Source organism: Quercus lobata, chromosome 5 (assembly GCF_001633185.2).
Source record: "Quercus lobata isolate SW786 chromosome 5, ValleyOak3.0 Primary Assembly, whole genome shotgun sequence".
In the NCBI taxonomy this organism is placed as follows: Eukaryota; Viridiplantae; Streptophyta; class Magnoliopsida; order Fagales; family Fagaceae; genus Quercus; species Quercus lobata.
Window position 1 is genome coordinate 61,341,200 of NC_044908.1, and position 19,840 is coordinate 61,361,039.

The window sequence follows — 19,840 nt, forward strand, 5'->3', positions numbered from 1 at the left end:
CAAACAGACTACTGTCAAGCTTTAACACAGAAAAAGAATTGAACTCGAAGTATAGTAGGGAAATAACTCTTATACACGCTAACACACATAAACGAACACATGTGAGATTTAAACTGAAGTTGTGACTTCAAATCAAACAATAGATGACTATAAATTAAATCAAGTATCGAGTCAAGATTCTCTTTATGGTGACTCCTCGCAGCTGCAAACTTCAAATATTATTGTAGGCACAAAATCATTCTTTCACCTTGCTATCCAGTAGTTGCTCCCATTAATGTACCTACACATGAAACAAACCATTTCATAGGCGATTCTTTGTAACCACTATAGGTGCTATAATTTGCTATTTGTGCTAATAAAGGAGTAACAAGTGCCATGGCAGTTAATCGACTTCAGTTCCTCCTATGGTCCCAATTATAGTCACCTGCTACAACTTTTGGCATTTTTACACAACTTAATATCTTTCTATTGGATTAGGATTAGCATTGTGACATTTCTTTCTCTCATCTTCTTTTTAACAAAACTAAAGGTTGCAGTAGAGAAGCTAAAGAATTTAGAAAATAAGTTTACACAAACCTTTTGAGTGCGTTTTACCAAATGATCACCCTTGTATTCAAAGCTCAATTCAGAAAAGTAATGGAAGGCACGTGCTGGACTTTGTAGAAATCCTCTCCTCCTTCTTCAAGCCTATGTTTGAATGCTCTTGGCATCCATCGAATCTCCAGTTCCTGAAGTGCGCTGACAAACTTCAATCCATCTGGAACCGTCTCCAACTTGTTGCAATCTGTAATCTCTAAACGGAAAAGACTTGGCATGGCACCTGCATCCACTATCCACTCTTGTAAATTAGGCAAGCCCCGTAGCAGTAAAGATTTGAGTTGAGGAAACCCTTTTTCAGAACAAACCATTTGCCTTCCAATGAAGGCTTCCCATCCTCTTAAGACCCTCAAGTAAGGTAGCTTCTCGAGTATTGGCATTGGATCTTCCACAAGTCTAGATCCCCACAAAGTTAACTTGGCAAGGTATGGAGGAAATTCCTGGTGATTTGGTAGTTTGTTAATCCGCCCTTCTATGTGCAGCTTGTGAAGACGAGGACAGCCTTGTACTACTTGCTCTATGTCTACTACCTTATCAGGGAATGAAAGCATTTCAGTCTTCATGGACAAGGACCGAAGGTTGCTTAATTTTTTATTAGGAGGATTGAAGATTTCCCCAAACTCTTGGAAATCTCTCGGGTCATTTAGCACCAATTTTTTAAGATTGGTCAAACTGAGAAGATCTCTTACATCACATTTGTTTGTGGGAAAGTTCACTAGCGTCTGCAAGTTGCTCAGTTTTGCTAGTTGCAGCTTATCATCAGTTAAATAGTTACACCACTTTGGAAGATATAGATGTCTCAACTTTTTCATCTTCCATATCACTGTCGGTATTAGTACAGTTGATTCCCAACTCAGTTCTTCAATGGTTTCTAAATTTAGGGTCTCTAAACACACCAAATTGACTATGGAGGAAGGCAATTCTCGTATATGAGTTTTCTTCAAGCTTAAGAACCTCAAATGAATCAAGCTTCCTATTTGCTCTGGTAACTGTCCATCCAATGACTGGATTCCTTCCAGATCCAAAACTCTAAGCAATTTTGAGTACTTAAAAACTGATTTGACTTGCTCGCTAATATCATTGAAGTATATAAGGGACCTAATCTGGGGATTCTCTTTGAAATAATTATTTGTGGGAACATCAGAAAAGATGGCAAGCCTTCGAATACTACCGGTTGATGAATCAACTGTCTCATTTCTACTCCAAGGACTTAGTATGTGGAGGAAATTTTCCTGCTTTGCGTTTGACAAGCATAGGTCTCGCATAAGATCATGGAGACGGCAAGATTTAATCCTTCCATTTGACCCAATTACACCCACTTGAACCATGCATCTATTTATCAACTCAACCAAGTAGCGTTCTGCATAATCTTCCAACTTTTCATCTCCCTCTTGTTCATACTTCAGAGGCACAAAGCCTTCTGCCACCCATAGTCGAACCAATTTCTTTGCTGGTATATCGAAGTCCTCTGGGAAATGGCTCAGATAGAGGAAGCATGGTTTCAATTGGTAAGGCAATTCAAAGTAACTCAAAGCCAACACCTCGTAAACTTTTGATTGTTGACCACGGCCTCTACCTAAGTGTGACTTTATATTTCGATGCACAATATCCCATTCATCCAATGTTTCTTTTGTTGCCAAAAGTCCTCCAAGCACAATAATTGCCAGTGGTAAACCAGCACACCTTGCCACCATTTCCCTCCCTATATTCTCCATGTCTTTGGAAATTCTGAATTCTGCATCATGATGATAAACATATATAACGACAACACTAACACCATCAACAATAATGATAAAAGGAACTACATTAGAAAGTCTAACACTTTCAAGTATTAGAAGCTCAACATTGTTATTGGAAGCAAAAGTGATGTGGATGGAAGGGGTAGAAAGAGAAAATTAGAGGCACAACAAGTTTAAGAGATAGATAAATGGGACCTATGCTCAACCAAATGACAATATAGAATTAGTTCAAAATGCTTAATTTGGAATCCTACAGTTTACTATCATATATATAGTCTAGAGACAATACCACCCTCATTATTTCTACCACCTCCAACAATTGAAAGCACAACTCACAAGACAAACTCAAATTACAGGAGGTAAATAATTATACAGCTTATTTTCAAGACAAAGACTTAATTGACCAAGTCCACACTTTAAACTGACTTTTAATCTGCAATGACCGTCTCTTCAGATCTTGCTTGGAAATTACTTACATTTTTTCCCAGGTCGGAAAGAATTTGTCCTCTAGTTTACAATTTAAAATGATAGCCTTTCCCCTGATCTTTAAGAAGCCAAATAAATGATTCTAGTCCTTTTTAGCAAACAAGACAAACTAACAGGCTACTTATCAATCTTAAATCATTAGTGATATGCATTGTTGAATCAATTTCAATGCATAATCTTCTTTTCATTGATTGAGATTGAAGTTGTTTGCACCTAAATTACATTGTAGCTTTCGATAGCTGATTTGAAGCCCTACTCACAAGATTTAAGTAAATACCTTGATTAAATATTACCTAAATAAACTAAAAACTACAATAGAAAGAAACCACTTGCATTTCTCAGCTTTTAATACCTTGATCAAATAATAATTACAATAAAAACTACTATAATAAAAGAACATTTATGAGATTATAAGATGTTCTAAACATGAATCAAGATTTCCTCAATTTGTAGTGTGTCGATGCAATTGTACATATGTAAACCATAAAAGTGGTAGGATGAGAATATACCTGGATCTTGTCTCTGAAATGCCTTCTTTTGAAACAGCTCCCAGCTCTGTTCTTCGTTTAAACACCCCAGTTCATGTAGAAAACCACTTGGATCTATATGCAAGGCTACTTCTCGATTGCGAGTTGTTAGTAGAATTTTGCTACTAATTACCTGTCCTGATGGGAAGCCAGGACTAAGTAAATCCCATGCCTCTGTGCTCCAAATATCATCTAGGATCACCAAACATCTCTTCTCTTTCTGAACTTGATTAAGCTTCTTTGCCACCTCTTCATCTCTCATTTTCGAAATTTGATCCCTCTCATCTTTGGTTGGAGAGGTAAGTTTGATTAATATTCCTTCCCAAACATCCCTTGTTTTGCATTGCTGGGATATATAAGCCCAAGCGAAACCATCAAAATGACGCCTAACATCACTGTGATGGTAAACTTTCTTAGCAAGAGTGGTCTTTCCTAGACCACCCATCCCACAAATAGACACAACTTGACACTGTTTATCTTCATTCACCAACTGACCAACAACTTCTTTTATATTTTCATCCAATCCCACAATATACTCTTCAACAATATGGGAATATGACCATCTCAATTGCCTTTGCCTGTCCAAAGATAAACTCGAACCCTCTTCTTTCATGGGAGTCACACCATAAGTTTGTAAGCTTCTAGTGAGATCGGAAATTTTTGTTTTAATGGACTCAATCTTGGACCCCACTTTGTGAAGCTTTCTACTGTTGTTGAAGCTAGGAACATATCTCTTGACTGGGTTGTTGTCTCTGTTCTTTGAAGCGATCTCAAGGGCGAAAGTTTCAATGACATCCTGAACGTCGTAGGCAGCTTCCCGAATCTCTGAAACCCAATTTTGAACACTTTCATCATCGTTTTGCCTTTTGTCTGCGTCTTTTAAGAAGCACTGCATCCGCTTTAGTTCGATTTGAATCTGATTTACTTGCTGGTTCACTCCTTGTAAAAACGCTGCTTCTTCAATTAGAAGGTTGCCTAGCCTTTCCACAACAAAGGACACTACGGACTCGGCCATGCTGTGCGTCTCCTCCTGCTTTTTCCTTCTTGAACCAGAACAACAAGCAGTGGCAACACTTCTAGCATGAAAATATCAAACTAAAATAAATTACCAAATGTGGTTCTGGTTCGGCTCAATTGATTTGAATGTGAACAGACTTTTTTGACTAGCTGCCCTTTTTTTTTTTTTTTTTGAGATCTCAATTGATTTGAACGTGTGAACACAGACTTTTTTGACCAGCGCAAGTGGAGGATGAGGAGAAATGCTGGTGACAGTGTGACCCACATTTATGCACAATTTTATGTCACAATTTTTTATTTGGTGAGATGTGGTTGATTAGAGTATGTTAGTAGGTCATGTGGGGACAAGTGTGTCACCAGCATTTTCTGGAGGATGAGGCCCAAGAGGGTAGAATCTGATGGCTTTTTTATTTATTTTTTGAGAATATGCACTGATGACTTAGGGTTTGTATGGTAATATCGTTCTAGTAACTTTGTTTGTATTTTTTTGAAATGTGTATAAGTGAAAAAGTGTGTAAAAATACGTGTAAATTGTTTAAAAACTGAAAACATGTTAAATAAATCTACCAAATGGGGCCTTAAGAATTAAGAGCATCAACATTGCCAAAATTATTGAAAAGAAAAATGTGTTAAATTTACCCCGATGACTTTCTTTTTATTTTATTTTATTTTATTTTTGAGCGTTTCCATTTATAATAGAAAAATGTGTTAAATTTACACATTTTTTATCTTAAAAATAACTCACACTAGTTTATGTATAATTGAATAAATTTACAAATTTGCTACAATAACTTGCATTGACAATATTCATTTTACATTTAGTTATTTATTCTTTCTTTAAATATGTAGAGAATTTTAATATTTTAATAATATTCTTTCTTTAAATAATAAGCAAAATTTATACTTAATATTTGAAAATACACTTTAATTAAAATATTAAAACAAAAAATTTTAATTATAAAATAAGATAATTTTGAAAACCTATCCTTAAGCAAAGGACAAGTTTGTACACAATATTGTTGTAACTATATTAATTGAGTTATGTTAATTGACACTTTTGATATCTATAAAGAAGATGTTTAATGTTTGAATCCACTTTCCTAATTGTCCTAACTATTAATTTTTAGAAGGTATAGAATAAAAAAAAATGTTTATTTTTTTAACTTAAAATATCTTCTAGTTTTAGAATAAATATATTAGTTTCCTAATATTATTTTGGTACCATTTGGCAGTCTACAGGTTGGTTCTTAAGATAAAAGACCTTTTCCTCCAAGTTTCTATCACTGTAACAACTGAATTTTTAATTTTTACCCTCTTGTCAAAAAGAAACTAAAAGTTAGAAATTGAAATTAACACCCTTGCTAACGGGCAGATATTTTTATTTCGACAATACATTACTTTTTCTCTCTCTCCCTCTCATATCATCATTTCTCTCTTATTTTTCCCTTTTCTTTTTCAGAATATCGGCAACATAATTACTGAAATTAGCCTCTCTTATTATTTTTCAAATAAGTTCATACATTATCTATATTACAAAGAAACTTCATTTTCTATAATATTCAACCAAAAGGCTCTCATATTGAGCCAAACACAGTTTTAATCCTAGCATTTTTATTTTTTTTTTACTTTTCCAGACTTACCGATGTTTTTATTATTATTTATTTCTATCGGAGAAAAGAGTCAACACTCTTTTGATCAGATAAAAAAAAAATTCATACATTATTTTAAAAATAACATTATACACAATTTATCCATATTTTTATTTTACGAATTTTTTTTTAAAAAACTATTATTTAAATCCACGTACGAAACGGCCATGATTGTTCCGACAGTGTCCGAGTTTGGACCACAGCACCACAAATATCTAAAACAAAAATATAAAATATGGCGTGAAGATGTTTTTACCGACATGCTTCCGTACAATCAATTAATAAATTAGTCAGGGTTTTGGTGTTTAGCAATCAGTCAGAATGCAAGAGTGGATTGATGCGTTGGGCTTTGGGCTTTGGGCCCCAATAAAAAATTATATAATAAGGAAAAGAATGACAATTATAAGTAAAGGTGCATTTGAAGCTTCTCGTGACTGTGGTCAGAAAAGAAAAATTCTATTGGCACATTAATATTATATTTTTTGGCTTTTGTTTACCTTTGTTTATAATATGAAAGACCTAACAAGTATTTTTAGGATATTAGTTATAAATTCAATTAAAGAAAATTTTGATATTATTTTTATAAAAAATAAAAAAAAATTATTAAAATATTAATTTTTTTTTTATAAAAACTTTCTTTAACTGAATTCTTAATCAATATCTTAAGAGCATTAGTTAGTATGATGCTTATAACATTACTAAGTTTTGGTGGTCCATTGTATCAAAAAAAAAAAAAAAAAAAGTTTTGATGGTCCAAATTTTGATGCTCGCAATTACTACTTTGTTGAATCATGTTGCATTTTAAGGAGGTGCTCAAATTATCCATATTGGAACAACTTTTTGAATTAATCTTCCTTGGGCCAAAGCTAAGATTGATTTGATTAGAATTAATGGCCTAAACCTTCAGAGTATGTAATGCAGAATAGCAGCAACCAGATGCATGTCATTTTCCATGACGGTGATATCTCTATTCCATAGGTTGATATATGCATGGTAAAATTTTCCTTTAAGAGAAGCAAAAGCAATTTGTTGGGCAATGGAAATAACAAAGCAAAAGAATATGATATCTAGATTATTTCGATCATCGGAAATTTAAAGCTACAAGTGACAAATTAAATTTGATCGAAAGCTGTTAGTTCGTTTACAACCTAACAAAACCAGCTGCAAGTTAATGCTGCTATTACGCTACAAAGTCGAATATAATATAATTCTATTTTTTTTTTTAAAAAAAATTACTTTTCAATAAGGGAAGGAGATTCAAATTAAAGTTCTCTTCTATGGAGACCCTAATAATAATAAGATAGAATAAATATACAATATTTTAGAATTATAATGACATTTAAAATCGCAACAAACTATTTAAACATTAGAATAAAAACTGCAATAATATATGATGCCATTCATAGGACACTCAGTACTACCATAATGACCTATTCATCAAAAAACTTAACCATGATGACCTTAAATCTCAGAAAACCAGCAAAGAAAAAGTCTGAAACTACATGAAACTCAAATTCGTTTACAAGCAGCAAACAAGCTCTAAAGACATTGAACTCAACCAAATTACAAGGATTCAGCACCGGTATTTATCATCTCCGGTGATTCCAAAACATCAAAATTGGCTCTTTTCCAATTATATTTAATATTTAATTAGCTGTTTGTGATAAATCAGATAATTCGGTGCTATCTGAATCCCAAAAAGGATTCCCAACCGTAGACGGAGAAGCACCTCTGCCATATCTGTTCATCTCCATCGGAGAATCATTACAGGTTAATTCATCAATGGGATAGTCATATTCACCTTCCTCCCTTGCAGCATCTGCTCTCTCTTGCAACTGCAGTGAATGTTCAAGTCCTACCTCCACTTCACCCATTGCCGGACGATCCTTTCCCTTATCTCGCACGCAAGAACTCGCAATGTCGACGTAAATCTTGAAACACTCTGGAGCTATCTTCCCCATCAGATACGGATCAATTATCTCATTTAAGGTCCCTTCTCGTTTACATCGGCGGGCCCAGCTAACCAGATCCACCCGTTCCTTTTCCAATTTCACATCCAATACTGATCTGCCACAGAGTAGCTCAAACAGTAGTACACCGAAAGAGTAGACGTCGGTTTTATCGGTCACCTCCTGTCGCCGGGCATAATCGGGATCCAAGTATCCAAGAGTACCCTTCACTCCAGATTCGAGCCTAATTAAAGCCTTTGACAAACTCGGGGGACCCATCTTGGACAACCCGAAATCTGCCAACTTGGCCTCCCATTTCTCGTCCAACAGAATGTTGTCCATCTTCACGTCACGGTGGATAATAGTATGCTTTAGCCCAGTGTGAAGATAGTGCAGTCCACGCGCGACTCCGATGCAAATCGCTAGTCTTTGTTTCCACGGGAGGGGATCGTGGTCAGTGCCGCAGATGAAGATGTGTTGGCGCGGGTTTCCATTGACCATGAATCCGTAGACAAGGCACCGTTCGCTTTTATCAATACAATATCCGATGAGAGGGATGAGGTTAGGGTGGCGTATCTGGCAAAGCAACACCACCTCGTTCGTTAACTCGCCAACACCCTCACTTGAGCTGTATTTCAAACGCTTTATTGCAACGCTTATGCCTTGGTCATCAATAAATCCCTTATAGACTTTGCCAACAGCCCCCTCACCAATTAATAAATCGTCAGCGAAGTCATTGGTAGCTTTCTTGATCTCACCGAGTGAAAATCGACGACATAATCCCTCAGGAAGATCTGAAGAGTAATTTTGTTTTTTTTCGTCTGACCTTCCCTTCCCGGACAGCCTTAATAACTTTGAAATAGACTGAGATATACCTTCCATCGACGCTTCGGTCCTATGCCCACGAACGACGAGAGAATGATGCACTCGGAGTGGAAAGGATTATTGTTTTGGAACCTCCTGCAAACAATTTTAGCAAGTTTTGTTGTTATTGCTGTTGTTTATTTATTTATTTTGTTTCTTGGAGCAGATATGGTAATTAATTATGGGCTAAGTTTGTTGCATATATTTTCTGCGTTTACCTTTGGTTCAAAACCACTCGTAATATTTGTGTGTAACAAAATTTTCTCAAGGGTATATATAATATAAAAATGTTTATATATCTCAAGATAAAAGAATAGAGTAGATGTTGTGATTTTCTGTGAAGAAATATAAACAATTAACTCATTCCAATGTGTATATAATATTGTGGGGCCGAGAAGTTTACAATCCGATCCAAACTCTGTCTGGGTCCGGGGCCCATGCCGAGGATGTCTTGTGCCGAGGACGAAAGGTCGATGGCCGGGGTGCCAAGGGGAGCGGCTGAGGATTACCCTGTCCTCGGCACCCCGAGGCTTCAATGAGAAGACCATCGTCCTAGTGAAGGCTATCCCTAAACAGCCCTTTGAAGGAGATGTGAATGGAATAAAGCCCACGTGGAAGTACGGTGCGTAGCAGGCTCAAGGAAGGTACGTCCCCTCCGCATTAAATGCACCTGCCAACGTCCAGATCCGATTAATGAGAAAAGATGTTTGGACGGTGTAAGTTTCGATCTTCGTAACTAGTAAAAAGTAAGAGGGGACAATTGATGGGATGGATACTGAAATAAACATCTGCCCGACCAACAAGTGGAAGGCTAGGATCAATCAAGATGGACTATATAAGGAAAAAGGGAGTTACGCCAAAAAGGAGCTGGGAAAAAATGGCCAAAAACCAGAGCCTCCCAGCCCACCTCCAGGAGTAAGACTCTAGGGATGAAGAGAACCTAACCATGTATGAACACCACGGAAAACTCACCGTCTGGTGACCAGGGCCTAACCTTTCAAACACACGCTCTACAAATGATATTGTATGGGCCTTTTTACGTGCGAATCCAACCCTGTTGTGGTTTGATACGAATCGTGTCCTTACAATTGGCGCCGTCTGTGGGGAAGGCTTGTGTGTTGGCATAGATGGTAGGTTGAGAGAGTTCCTTTGCCATTTTTAACAACTGGTTATGGAGTTTTAGTGTAAAGCTCCGCTAAGGTCTATGATTCTTGACTAGGGGCTACGTTTACTAGCGTCAATCGCTTGGATAACTCTAGGGGCTCGGCCGAGGAGCTAACTCCCCTAAAGCCAAGGTCCCACGCAATGAGAAAACTAGGTTTTGGACAGAACCAAGGCATTGCATGGTCCTCGGACCCAAGCCTATGGGGAAACCAACTACTTGGATGAGGAAAACTAGGTTTTGGACAGAATCAAGGTATTGCATGGTCCTCGGACTCAAGCTTATGGGGAAACCAACTACTTGGAGAGGCATTGCATGGTCCTCGGACCCAAGCCTATGGGGAAACCAACTACTTGGATGAGGAAAACTAGGTTTTGGACAGAACCAAGGTATTGCATGGTCCTCGGACTCAAGCCTATGGGGAAACCAACTACTTGGATGAGGAAAACTAGGTTTTGGACAGAACCAAGGCATTGCATGGTCCTCGGACTCAAGCCTATGGGGAAACCAACTACTTGGATGAGGAAAACTAGGTTTTGGACAGAACCAAGGTATTGCATGGTCCTCGGACCCAAGCCTATGGGGAAACCAACTACTTGGATGAGGAAAACTAGGTTTTGGATAGAATCAAGTTATTGCATGGTCCTCGGACTCAAGCCTATGGGGAAACCAACTACTTGGATGAGGAAAACTAGGTTTTGGATAGAACCAAGGCATTGCATGGTCCTCGGACTCAAACCTATGGGGAAACCAACTACTTGGATGAGGAAAACTAGGTTTTGGACAGAACCAAGGTATTGCATGGTCCTCGGACTCAAGCCTATGGGGAAACCAACTACTTGGATGAGAAGATTAGGCATTAAGCAAGACCTAGCTACTATGCGTGACGTCGAAAATGGTGCCTATACTTTCGTTAAATGAGGGTTAGAAATGAGTCTAAAGCCTCGGCGGGTGCAAGTAAACTAGGGTTTGGGGAACATGATGATAAATGTATGGCATGCATAGATATTCGTACACGTTAAAATAAATCAGCGCAGAATTTACAAACAATATTGCGTATCAACGAGGGCAGCTAATGATGTAACCAGAAGGAAAAAGGAAAAACAAGATTTCATATATACATGTTCAAATGCTTGCAAATCATCCATAAGTTAGGAAGTTTTTGAAATAAAAAGAAACAAGTTAATCGTTAAAATAGAAACGAATACAAAAGCCTAGCCAATACCTCTACTTTTCTGCCTTTTCGTCGGTCACGTCCTGAGAAGAAGGTACGGGATCGGCTTCGACGCCCGGAAGGATGGTCCCCTCTGGGGAGGGCTGAACAGGGTCAGCACTGGTACTCTGAGGGATCACAGCAAGGGGAATGGCCTGTGGCTGCTGGGCAAGTGTGGCTGGCTCCTCTGTACTAGACACCTGAATGCCAACCACAGGCTCAGTAACCTCTTTAGGTGCCTCAGGATCCGTATGCTGGGATATCACTATCACCTCCTGAAGTTCTCCCTTTTTGGGCGCCTTGCTGGAGGAGCCGCTGGCCTGTAAGTCCTCCGACGGGGTGACCTCTTCCCCGGGTTGATCATCCGTAACTGCAGGGCTGGTAGAAGTGGCCTCGCGGATGGCCGCCGGGTAGAATATGCTCTCCGCCTTCCACAAATCAGATGAAGCATCCACCCCAGCTTGCTTCAATGCTTCTTCCCAAACTTGGGAGCAATAAAACCTGCACACTCCAGGAATCTGCGCCTTAAGGGTGGCCTGGGTTTCGGCTACTCCCACATTGTAACCATCCTCCTCGGCCGTTTCCTTGGCGACCTCCGCCTCGTTCCTAGCAAACTCAGCCTCTTGCTTTGCCCTTTGGGCTTCATCACGGGCATATTCTGCCACTCCCTTTTCATGCACAGCCGCGGCCAGCTGCTTATTTAAATCCTCGATCAGGTCTTTGGCTATTCGCAGCTGGTCATCGGCTTCAAGTGCACGCTTTGTTTGGTCCTTGGCCTATTTTTGGGCGCTAACTAGACCCGCCGAAACGTTATCCCTCTCACGGGTAGTTATTGTTAAGTCAGCCTTGACTTTGGCAAGTTCATCCTCAGAAGCTTCAAGAGTCTTCGAGGTCGTTATGTGCCTCTTGCGTTCGTTCTCAGCCGTTTTACTCCTGTCATTCACTTCTTCCTCCATCCTATAGGTTGCCTGGAGAGCCTGTCCAGAGAGATGAGCGTGTAGTGAGGGACAAACCCGTGGCAAGAGTTAATACAGTTTTAGGTTTCAAGAAATCTTACCATTGCCAACTACCTCTTAGTACTGAGGAAGACCTCCTGCATCCTCATTTTCTTCAGTTCATCCATGTCATTAGGGAGCAGCATGGTTCTCCCTAATGCGTCTGCCACGTAGCCACTCTCGCCATCTCCGAGGTCCCTCAGGGATGCCGTTTCAAGTAGTGGAACCCCGTGAAGCATTGGGGCAGGAAGCCAGGCACTCGGTAAGGGCTGGGTGTCAGTCCCTTTCCCCTTGCCATGGGAGGATTGGGCTGCAGTTTCTTTGCCCTTGCTTGGAGGCCCGATCTTCAGTTGTTTAGTGCGTGGAGCCTCCTCCTTCTCCTTAGGAGTGGGGGATTTTCCCCTATCCAGAACTTCCTTGCCCTTTGGACTCCTCTTTCTTTTCGGATCAGTGCCTTCGGGTCGAGGAGGGCGAGCTGGTTGGGAGGAGGCAGGAGGTTCGGGGCGAGGGGGCTGCGGCTGTGATTTGGCAGAAGAGGACTGGTTTGTATAACCTGAGGCCGAGGGGGTAGGGGAGGAGCCTCGGGTTGCGGCGTTTCCTGCGTATCCTTCCCAGGCTGACCCTCGAGGAGTTGGAGAAGGGGGGTCAAGGGTTTTCTCTTGAGTCCCATTTCAGCTTGAGAAGAGGTGCCTATCAATGACAGTTCCGCCTCGGACAGGGTTGGGTCACCTATATCACCAGAAGGATCCTCGGATTGACAGATAAGATCAAATGCCCCAAAACCTTCCTCGGACCGATCTGGCTCGCCTTCGTCCTCTGCTGCTTGATGAGGCGAGGAGGGGCTTGCCTGTGGGATGTTCTCGGGGACGGCTAGCTCCTGGGAGATTAAAAATCCAGTTTCAACTACGGTAATTTTTGGAAGCCAAGGACGGCGGGTGCTGATCACGTGCCTTGCGTCCGCAAATGACTTCTGAACGGGAGGGTACCCTAGTATTTTGTGAGCTACTCGGACTTGACCGTCTTTGTCATTTACGAAAACTGCCGCTTGTAAAACGGTCTCCAAGTCCGCCCGGTTGACTAAGTGAAAATGTCGCCTGTGGGCGTGTGGATCTACAAAAAAGACAAACACGTATGCTTGGTCAGTCACCGAACTAACATTAAATTAGAGTGGCGTAAAGGGTCATCATCCTTCCATTCCTAGTACCCCACCTGGTTCTCCTTCTACTGTGGGGCACGGGTCGCCATCGTGCCATTCCCTAGAGACGATAAGGAAATCCTTGTTCAGCCCCTTGTTGGAGTCAGGGAGGTACTGGATTAATCGAACCCTTTCGTCCCTCGACTTCATGTAATAAATTTTCCCCTTCAATTTTTGAAGGTTATAACACCAGTTCACATCATGATAGGTCAGTCTTAACCCCATCTTCTCATTTAAAGCGTCTACGCAACCCAGAATCTTAAAAACGTTGCCGACACACTGGGTGGGGGCTAAACGGAAATGTCTGAGGTAACCCCTCGTCACTGGTCCCATAGGGATTCTCATACCTCCCTCTACAAAGGCGAGGACGGGAATTACAACCGAGCCCGTATCCCTTCTGTAGTGCCATTCCCCCATCTTACAGTGCTTCAGACTTACGTTGGGGGGAATCCTATAATCAACGATGAACTTATTCATCGCCTCTTCAGTATCGACTAATTTCCTCAGTCTAAGTTTAGTCATTTTTGTGATTTACTAGACAAACCCGACTCGCGACGAGAAAGAGAAGAGAGCCAAGGAGAAATAAACCCAGAAAAGAAAAAGTACGAGTTAACGGAGGTAGGGAACTTACATAAGAGAAGAATTACGCTTCGGATAGGCTTTATGTGCTTGAGATAGACTTGAATTTGGGCGGAAGTTCAGATGAACCCACAATACACGCACTAAAACTCTTAAGTGCAGAACTGAAGAGACTGATCCATCCCCAGAGAAAAAATCTTTTATACTTTCTAGGGTAACTGCCCACCTTTTTCCCGCCCAAAGAGGCCAGAAGATCACCACCGTTCGATTTCCATCATACCGTTGAACGTGGGAAGCACGAAGCCGCCTATATTTAATGAGGCCACGTTTCTCCTTCCAAGCGCGTTAGGAACGTGTCTCGGGCAGATGAAAAGCCTCGGGAACCGATGGGTGACTAGGACTAACAGGCGTGAGCGGGTACTTGACGTCATCAAAACCCTCCTATCCGTCCGAGGAGACGGATAGCAGGATTTTGAGGGGCTATTGTGGGGCCGAGAAGTTTACAATCCGGCCCAAACTCTGTCTGGGCCCGAGGCCCGTGCCGAGGATGTCTTGTGCCGAGGACGAAAGGTCGATGGCCGGGGTGCCAAGGGGAGCGGCTGAGGATTACCCTGTCCTCGGCACCCCAAGGCTTCAATGAGAAGACCATCGTCCTAGTGAAGACTATCCCCAAACAGTCCTTTGAAGGAGATGTGAATGGAATAAAGCCCACGTGGAAGTACGGTGCGTAGCAGGCTCAAGGAAGGTACGTCCCCTCCGCATTAAATGCACCTGCCAACGTCCAGATCCGATTAATGAGAAAAGATGTTTGGACGGTGTAAGTTTCGATCTTAGTAACTAGTAAAAAGTAAGAGGGGACAATTGATGGGATGGATACTGAAATAAACATCTGCCCGACCAACAAGTGGAGGGCTAGGATCAATCAAGATGGACTACATAAGGAAAAAGGGAGTTACGCCAAAAAGGGGCTGGGAAAAAATGGCCAAAAACCAGAGCCTCCCAGCCCACTTCCAGGAGTAAGACTCTAGGGATGAAGAGAACCTAACCATGTATGAACACCACGGAAAACCCATCGTCTGGTGACCAGGGCCTAGCCTTTCAAACCCACGCTCTACAAATAATATTATATGGACCTTTTTACGTGCGAATCCAACCCTGTTGTGGTTTGATACTAATCGTGTCCTTACAAATATAAAAGTCAGATGCGGGTTTATATTGTTTCCAATGTGTATATAGTATGCGGGTTTATATTGTTTCCAATGTGTATATAATATACAAGTCAGATGCGGGTTTATATTGTTTCCAATGTGTATACAGTATGCGGGTTTATATTGTTTCCAATGTTTATATAATATAAAAGTCAGATGCGTGTTTATATTGTGTTGACTTTAGTGCATTGGAGAGCTAAATTTTTCAAAAGAAAGAGCCTACGCTACGGTCCAAAAGGAAAACGACAAGATACAACGAATCCATTCCAATTTGTTGCTTCTCATCATAATAGATGTAAAAGTCCGTTCCAAGGGTGTTACATCCAGCATTCTAGAACAGACTAGTCTTGGTGCTAGGCTGTTAATGAATGTTAAACGAGTGGTGGATAGAATGTATTTGACATGATTAGTAGTTATTTTCGCAATTGAAAAAATAGATAGGGGCGAAAATCTGACTTCCATACATGGTCATTACTCTAGTACCTCTTAACCACCATAATTTCGTAACTGCTTCCAACTAGACTCCTATTATGAAAGCAATATATAGGGGTATAAGGAGCACCAATAACTTGTTAGAGTAAGGACTTGAACCCACAATCAAAGTCGTGCTAGCCCAAGTTCCTTACGTTGGTACATGAATTGTTGTAATTAACCTATTTCACATGATGAGTTTATTTGGATATCGTTTATTTTACTGAAAACTGAAAACTTATTGCTAAAAATAATTAAAAAGAAAATTTCTGAGTTAATATTCACTGCTGAAAATACTATAACTTTGCCTTAATGCACTGTTCACGGGATTGTTCATGTCAGTGCAAGAGGTGCTGGTCAAAAAAAGAAAAGAAAAGAAAATTAGTTTGAATTATGTGCATTTTCTGTGCTCAATCGGTGGTGAAATACATGTAAAGCTTGATTTGTGTTCTGTCTAACAGACTGAAATGTAAAATGCGTACCTTATAATGATATTTTTGAGGCTTTTTTTAATTTTGAATGAATCTTTGTATGAATAATCCTGACTCTTATGTTATATATTTGAAAAGTGATAGGTATTATAAGAAGGATTGGTTTTGTGACGGATTGGCTTATAAAATTAATGAATCTTGAAGATATGTTTTTACCAAAATGCTCCCATAAAATCAATGAATTAGTCAGGTTTAGCAAATCAGTCAGTGTGTTACATCCAGCATACATGCCGATAAACAAGAGAAATTTGTGGCTGGACTCCTCTCTAGGGTCTCCATCCAGTCCAGCGTGATTGAAAGCAAGCAATCCTAGCGGCACTTTTCTTTTCTAAAGTAAGAAAATATTCCATCATCGAAACTGGGACCTCTACAACAAAGAAGCCATTAACTTTTCAAAAGAAAGAGACTACACTAGTCCGAAAGAAAAACCAATCAAAAAAGGTGTGATTGGTTTTTCTTTCGGACAGGCTGGCTTTTGTATTGGGAGTGTGTAGATCAAGTCTGATACAACTAGAGGGTTAAAGTTAGTGATTTAGCTACCAGATTAGATTACGGAATTGTGTTGTGCTTATTCACTTTTTTTTTTTTTTTTTTTTTTTTTTTGAGAGCAATTACATTAATTATCACTTTGATCCCTTGGTCTTAGTGGCTCGTGTATAACATCGAGCTGGAGGCACCCTGCCGGAAGGTCAAATCTTCAAAATATCTTCCTCAAGTGGACAAACAAATAATTGAATGACATTTCTTGCACCATGGTAAAGTCTAAATTATCTCAATCATTGCAAATAAATTTGTAATTGATTATATATATATATTGTAAGGACGCGTTTCGTGGCGGACCGTAACAGTGTCGGGTTCGCGCGTGAAAAGGCCCCTAACAATATCATTTGTAGAGCGTGGGTTTGGAAGGCTAGGCCTTGGTTGACAGGCGGTGGGCTTTTCGTGGTGTACATACAAGTTTCGGTTTTCCTTCACCCCTGGAGTCTTTCTCCTGGAGGTGGGTTGGGAGGCTCTGGTTTCTGGCCATTTTTCCCAACCCCCCCCCTTGGTGCGCCTTCCTTTTTATTATATATCCGTCTTGGTTGATCCTGACCCTCCACTTGTAGGTCAGGCAGGAGCTCACTTCGGTATCCATCCCATCAACTGTCCCATCTAACTTTCTATTAGTTGCATGGGTCGACGTTTGTACCGCCCAAACGTCTTTTCTCATTAACCAGCTCTGGGTATTGGCAGGTGCATTTACTGAAGGGGGTGGGACGCGCTTTCCTTGGTTCGAGTTCACGCCTTGCTTCCCTATGGGCCCCTTTCCGTTCACATCCCCTTGAGGGGGCTGTTTGGGGATTGCCTATATCAGAATGTTGGTCTTCCCGTTGAAGCTATGGAATGCCGAGGACAGGGTAAGTCCTCAGCCGTCTCCCTTGCTACCTCGGCCACTGATCACTCGTCTTCAGCAAGGTATCTCCTCGGCACGGGCCTTGGGCCCAGACAGGGTTTGGGCCGGACGGCAGAGTTCTCGGACCCACATATATATATTATATTATGTGTACTAACGAAATGATTATATGATAAATGTTTAATATATTCAACTATCAGAAACTTTACTAATTGAACTAACTGAAATCTAACTATATCTTATGGTTAGAAGTTAAAAATTAACTCCAAAAAAAAAAAACACCCATTATTGTTTATGGAAAAAAATGAGATCAAAACATCCCAATTCTAGAGTTAGGCTTAAAGAATTGGGATAAAAAATCACTACGTAATTTTATATTAAATTTATATTATCAACAAAAATGCCTCTCAATAGAAAAAATAATTGACAAAATAAAAAACTTCACGGTTGAGATTGACAAAAAATCTATATACATATTTGTGGGGCCAGGGAACTTGTGATCCGGCCCACGCTCTATTAGGGCCCGGGGCCCGTGCCGAGGAGGGTATTTGTCGAGGATGAATGAGGAAAGGCCGAAGTGTCGAGTGGAACAGCCGAGGATGACCCTGTCCTCGGCACTCTAGGACTTCAAGGAGAAGAGCAATGTCTCGATGATGGCTGCCCCCAAAAAGCCCCCTGAAGGAAATGCGAGTAGAATGGGACCCACATGGGGGTACGGTGTGAAACTGGTTCAGGGTAAATACGTCATCTCCGCATTAAATGCACCCGCTAGCGTCCTGACCATGTTAATGAGAAAAGACGCCTGGACAGGGTGACTTCGATCATCGCAACTAACAGAAAGCAAGGAGGGACAACTGATGGGACGAGTACAGAAGTAGGCACCTGCCTGATCAACAAGTGGAGGGCTAAGATCAACCAAGAAAGGCTATATAATGTGAAGGTTAATGCACCAAAAAAGAGGCTGGGAAAAATGGCCAAAAACCAAAGCCTCCCAGCCCGCCTCTAGGAGAAAGACTCCTAGAGCGAACACGATTTAATTATGTATGAACACCACGAAAAAATCACTGTCTGGTGATCAAGGCCTAACCTTTCAAACCCACACTCTATAAATGATATTGTTTGGGCCTTTTTACGTGCGAACCCAACATTATTATGGGTCGTCACAAATCGAGTCCTTACAATATTAAAAGCCAAAATTGAGAGAAAATCAAATTAGAATCCAAATAAAATTTCAATTGGAGTCTAATTTTGTGCCATGTGTCCTATTTAATTTTTGTGCCAAGTAAATTATTGAATGTAAACTTTTTTGTAACAAATGAATTATTGGGTACAAAAAATAAAAAGTTTAAATTCAATTAAATTCTAAATCATATATATATATATATATATATATATATATATATATATAATGAGAAACCATTAGATATTTTAGAAATATATGGTTTAAAAAATGTGTAAGTTAACACTATGTATAATTTGAATCTTTTCTTATAAAAATATATAATTTAAACTATGTAATTGTGATTGTTTTTAATTGGACCCGTGCATATGCACGAGGTTATACACACATACACACACACTATTAGTAACAGGATTTCTTATTTGGGTTTCAACATTTTGCGTACTAAAATATCCTTACACAATTTCTTAAACTCTCTAAAATACCCCGATCTTTTAGTTAAATAATTTTAAATTATAAAATACAAATTGGTTAAAAGAGTAATTTACTGTTCCTAAATTTTAAGTCTTTTCCTCTATATGGACACTATCTTTATCTCATTTTTAAACATTATTTTACATTGTCTTACCTCTTTCTTAAAAAAAAAAAAAAAATACAAATAGTTATCTATATAACACTTTTAAACATTATAACACTAAACCAAAAAAAAAATAATAATAAAAAAGAGCATTATTGCACACGCAAAGCGTGTGTGATGAGTCTAGTGTGTATATATATATATATATATATATATATATATATATATATATTAGAGTTCAACTTTGCACCATGTATCCTGTGGGGCCAAAGAGCTTGACGACCCCGGCCCACTTTGTACTGGGCCCAAGGCCCCCGCCGAGGAGGGAAAAATGTCCGAGGACGTACAAAGAAAGCCCAAATGGCCTAGAGATGTTGCTGAGGACGATGCTGTCCTCGGCATTCCAGACCCCAGAAGGAAAGAACGGCACGCCATGAAAGGCAGCTTCCCAGAGCACCCCCAGAAGAAAGGACGAGTACAATAGGACACACACGGGGGTATGGTGTAGGAGCAATTCAAGGAGAAGCTGTCACCTCCACATTGAATGC

At 40.1% G+C, this 19,840-nt stretch overlaps 3 protein-coding genes across 3 annotated transcripts; all 3 read right to left on the reverse strand.

The window, feature by feature from the left end:
• Positions 1-584: 584 nt before the first annotated feature.
• LOC115992476 (putative disease resistance protein At1g50180) lies at positions 585-4,494 on the reverse strand. The gene is made up of 2 exons (XM_031116682.1): positions 3,332-4,494; positions 585-2,332 (listed from the first exon to the last, which is right to left on the reverse strand). Exons 1-2 carry the CDS (start codon positions 4,362-4,364, stop codon positions 621-623), a joined length of 2,745 nt encoding a protein of 914 aa, XP_030972542.1. The 5' UTR covers positions 4,365-4,494; the 3' UTR covers positions 585-620.
• Positions 4,495-7,661: 3,167 nt separating this feature from the next.
• On the reverse strand, positions 7,662-8,846 carry LOC115990865 (receptor-like protein kinase FERONIA). The gene has a single exon (XM_031114637.1). It carries the CDS (start codon positions 8,844-8,846, stop codon positions 7,662-7,664), a length of 1,185 nt encoding a protein of 394 aa, XP_030970497.1.
• A 2,371-nt stretch (positions 8,847-11,217) lies between these two features.
• LOC115990867 lies at positions 11,218-12,159 on the reverse strand. The gene is made up of 3 exons (XM_031114638.1): positions 11,998-12,159; positions 11,761-11,895; positions 11,218-11,631 (listed from the first exon to the last, which is right to left on the reverse strand). The coding sequence occupies exons 1-3, from the start codon at positions 12,157-12,159 to the stop codon at positions 11,218-11,220; spliced, it is 711 nt and encodes a 236-aa protein (XP_030970498.1).
• Between the last annotated feature and the right edge of the window lie 7,681 nt (positions 12,160-19,840).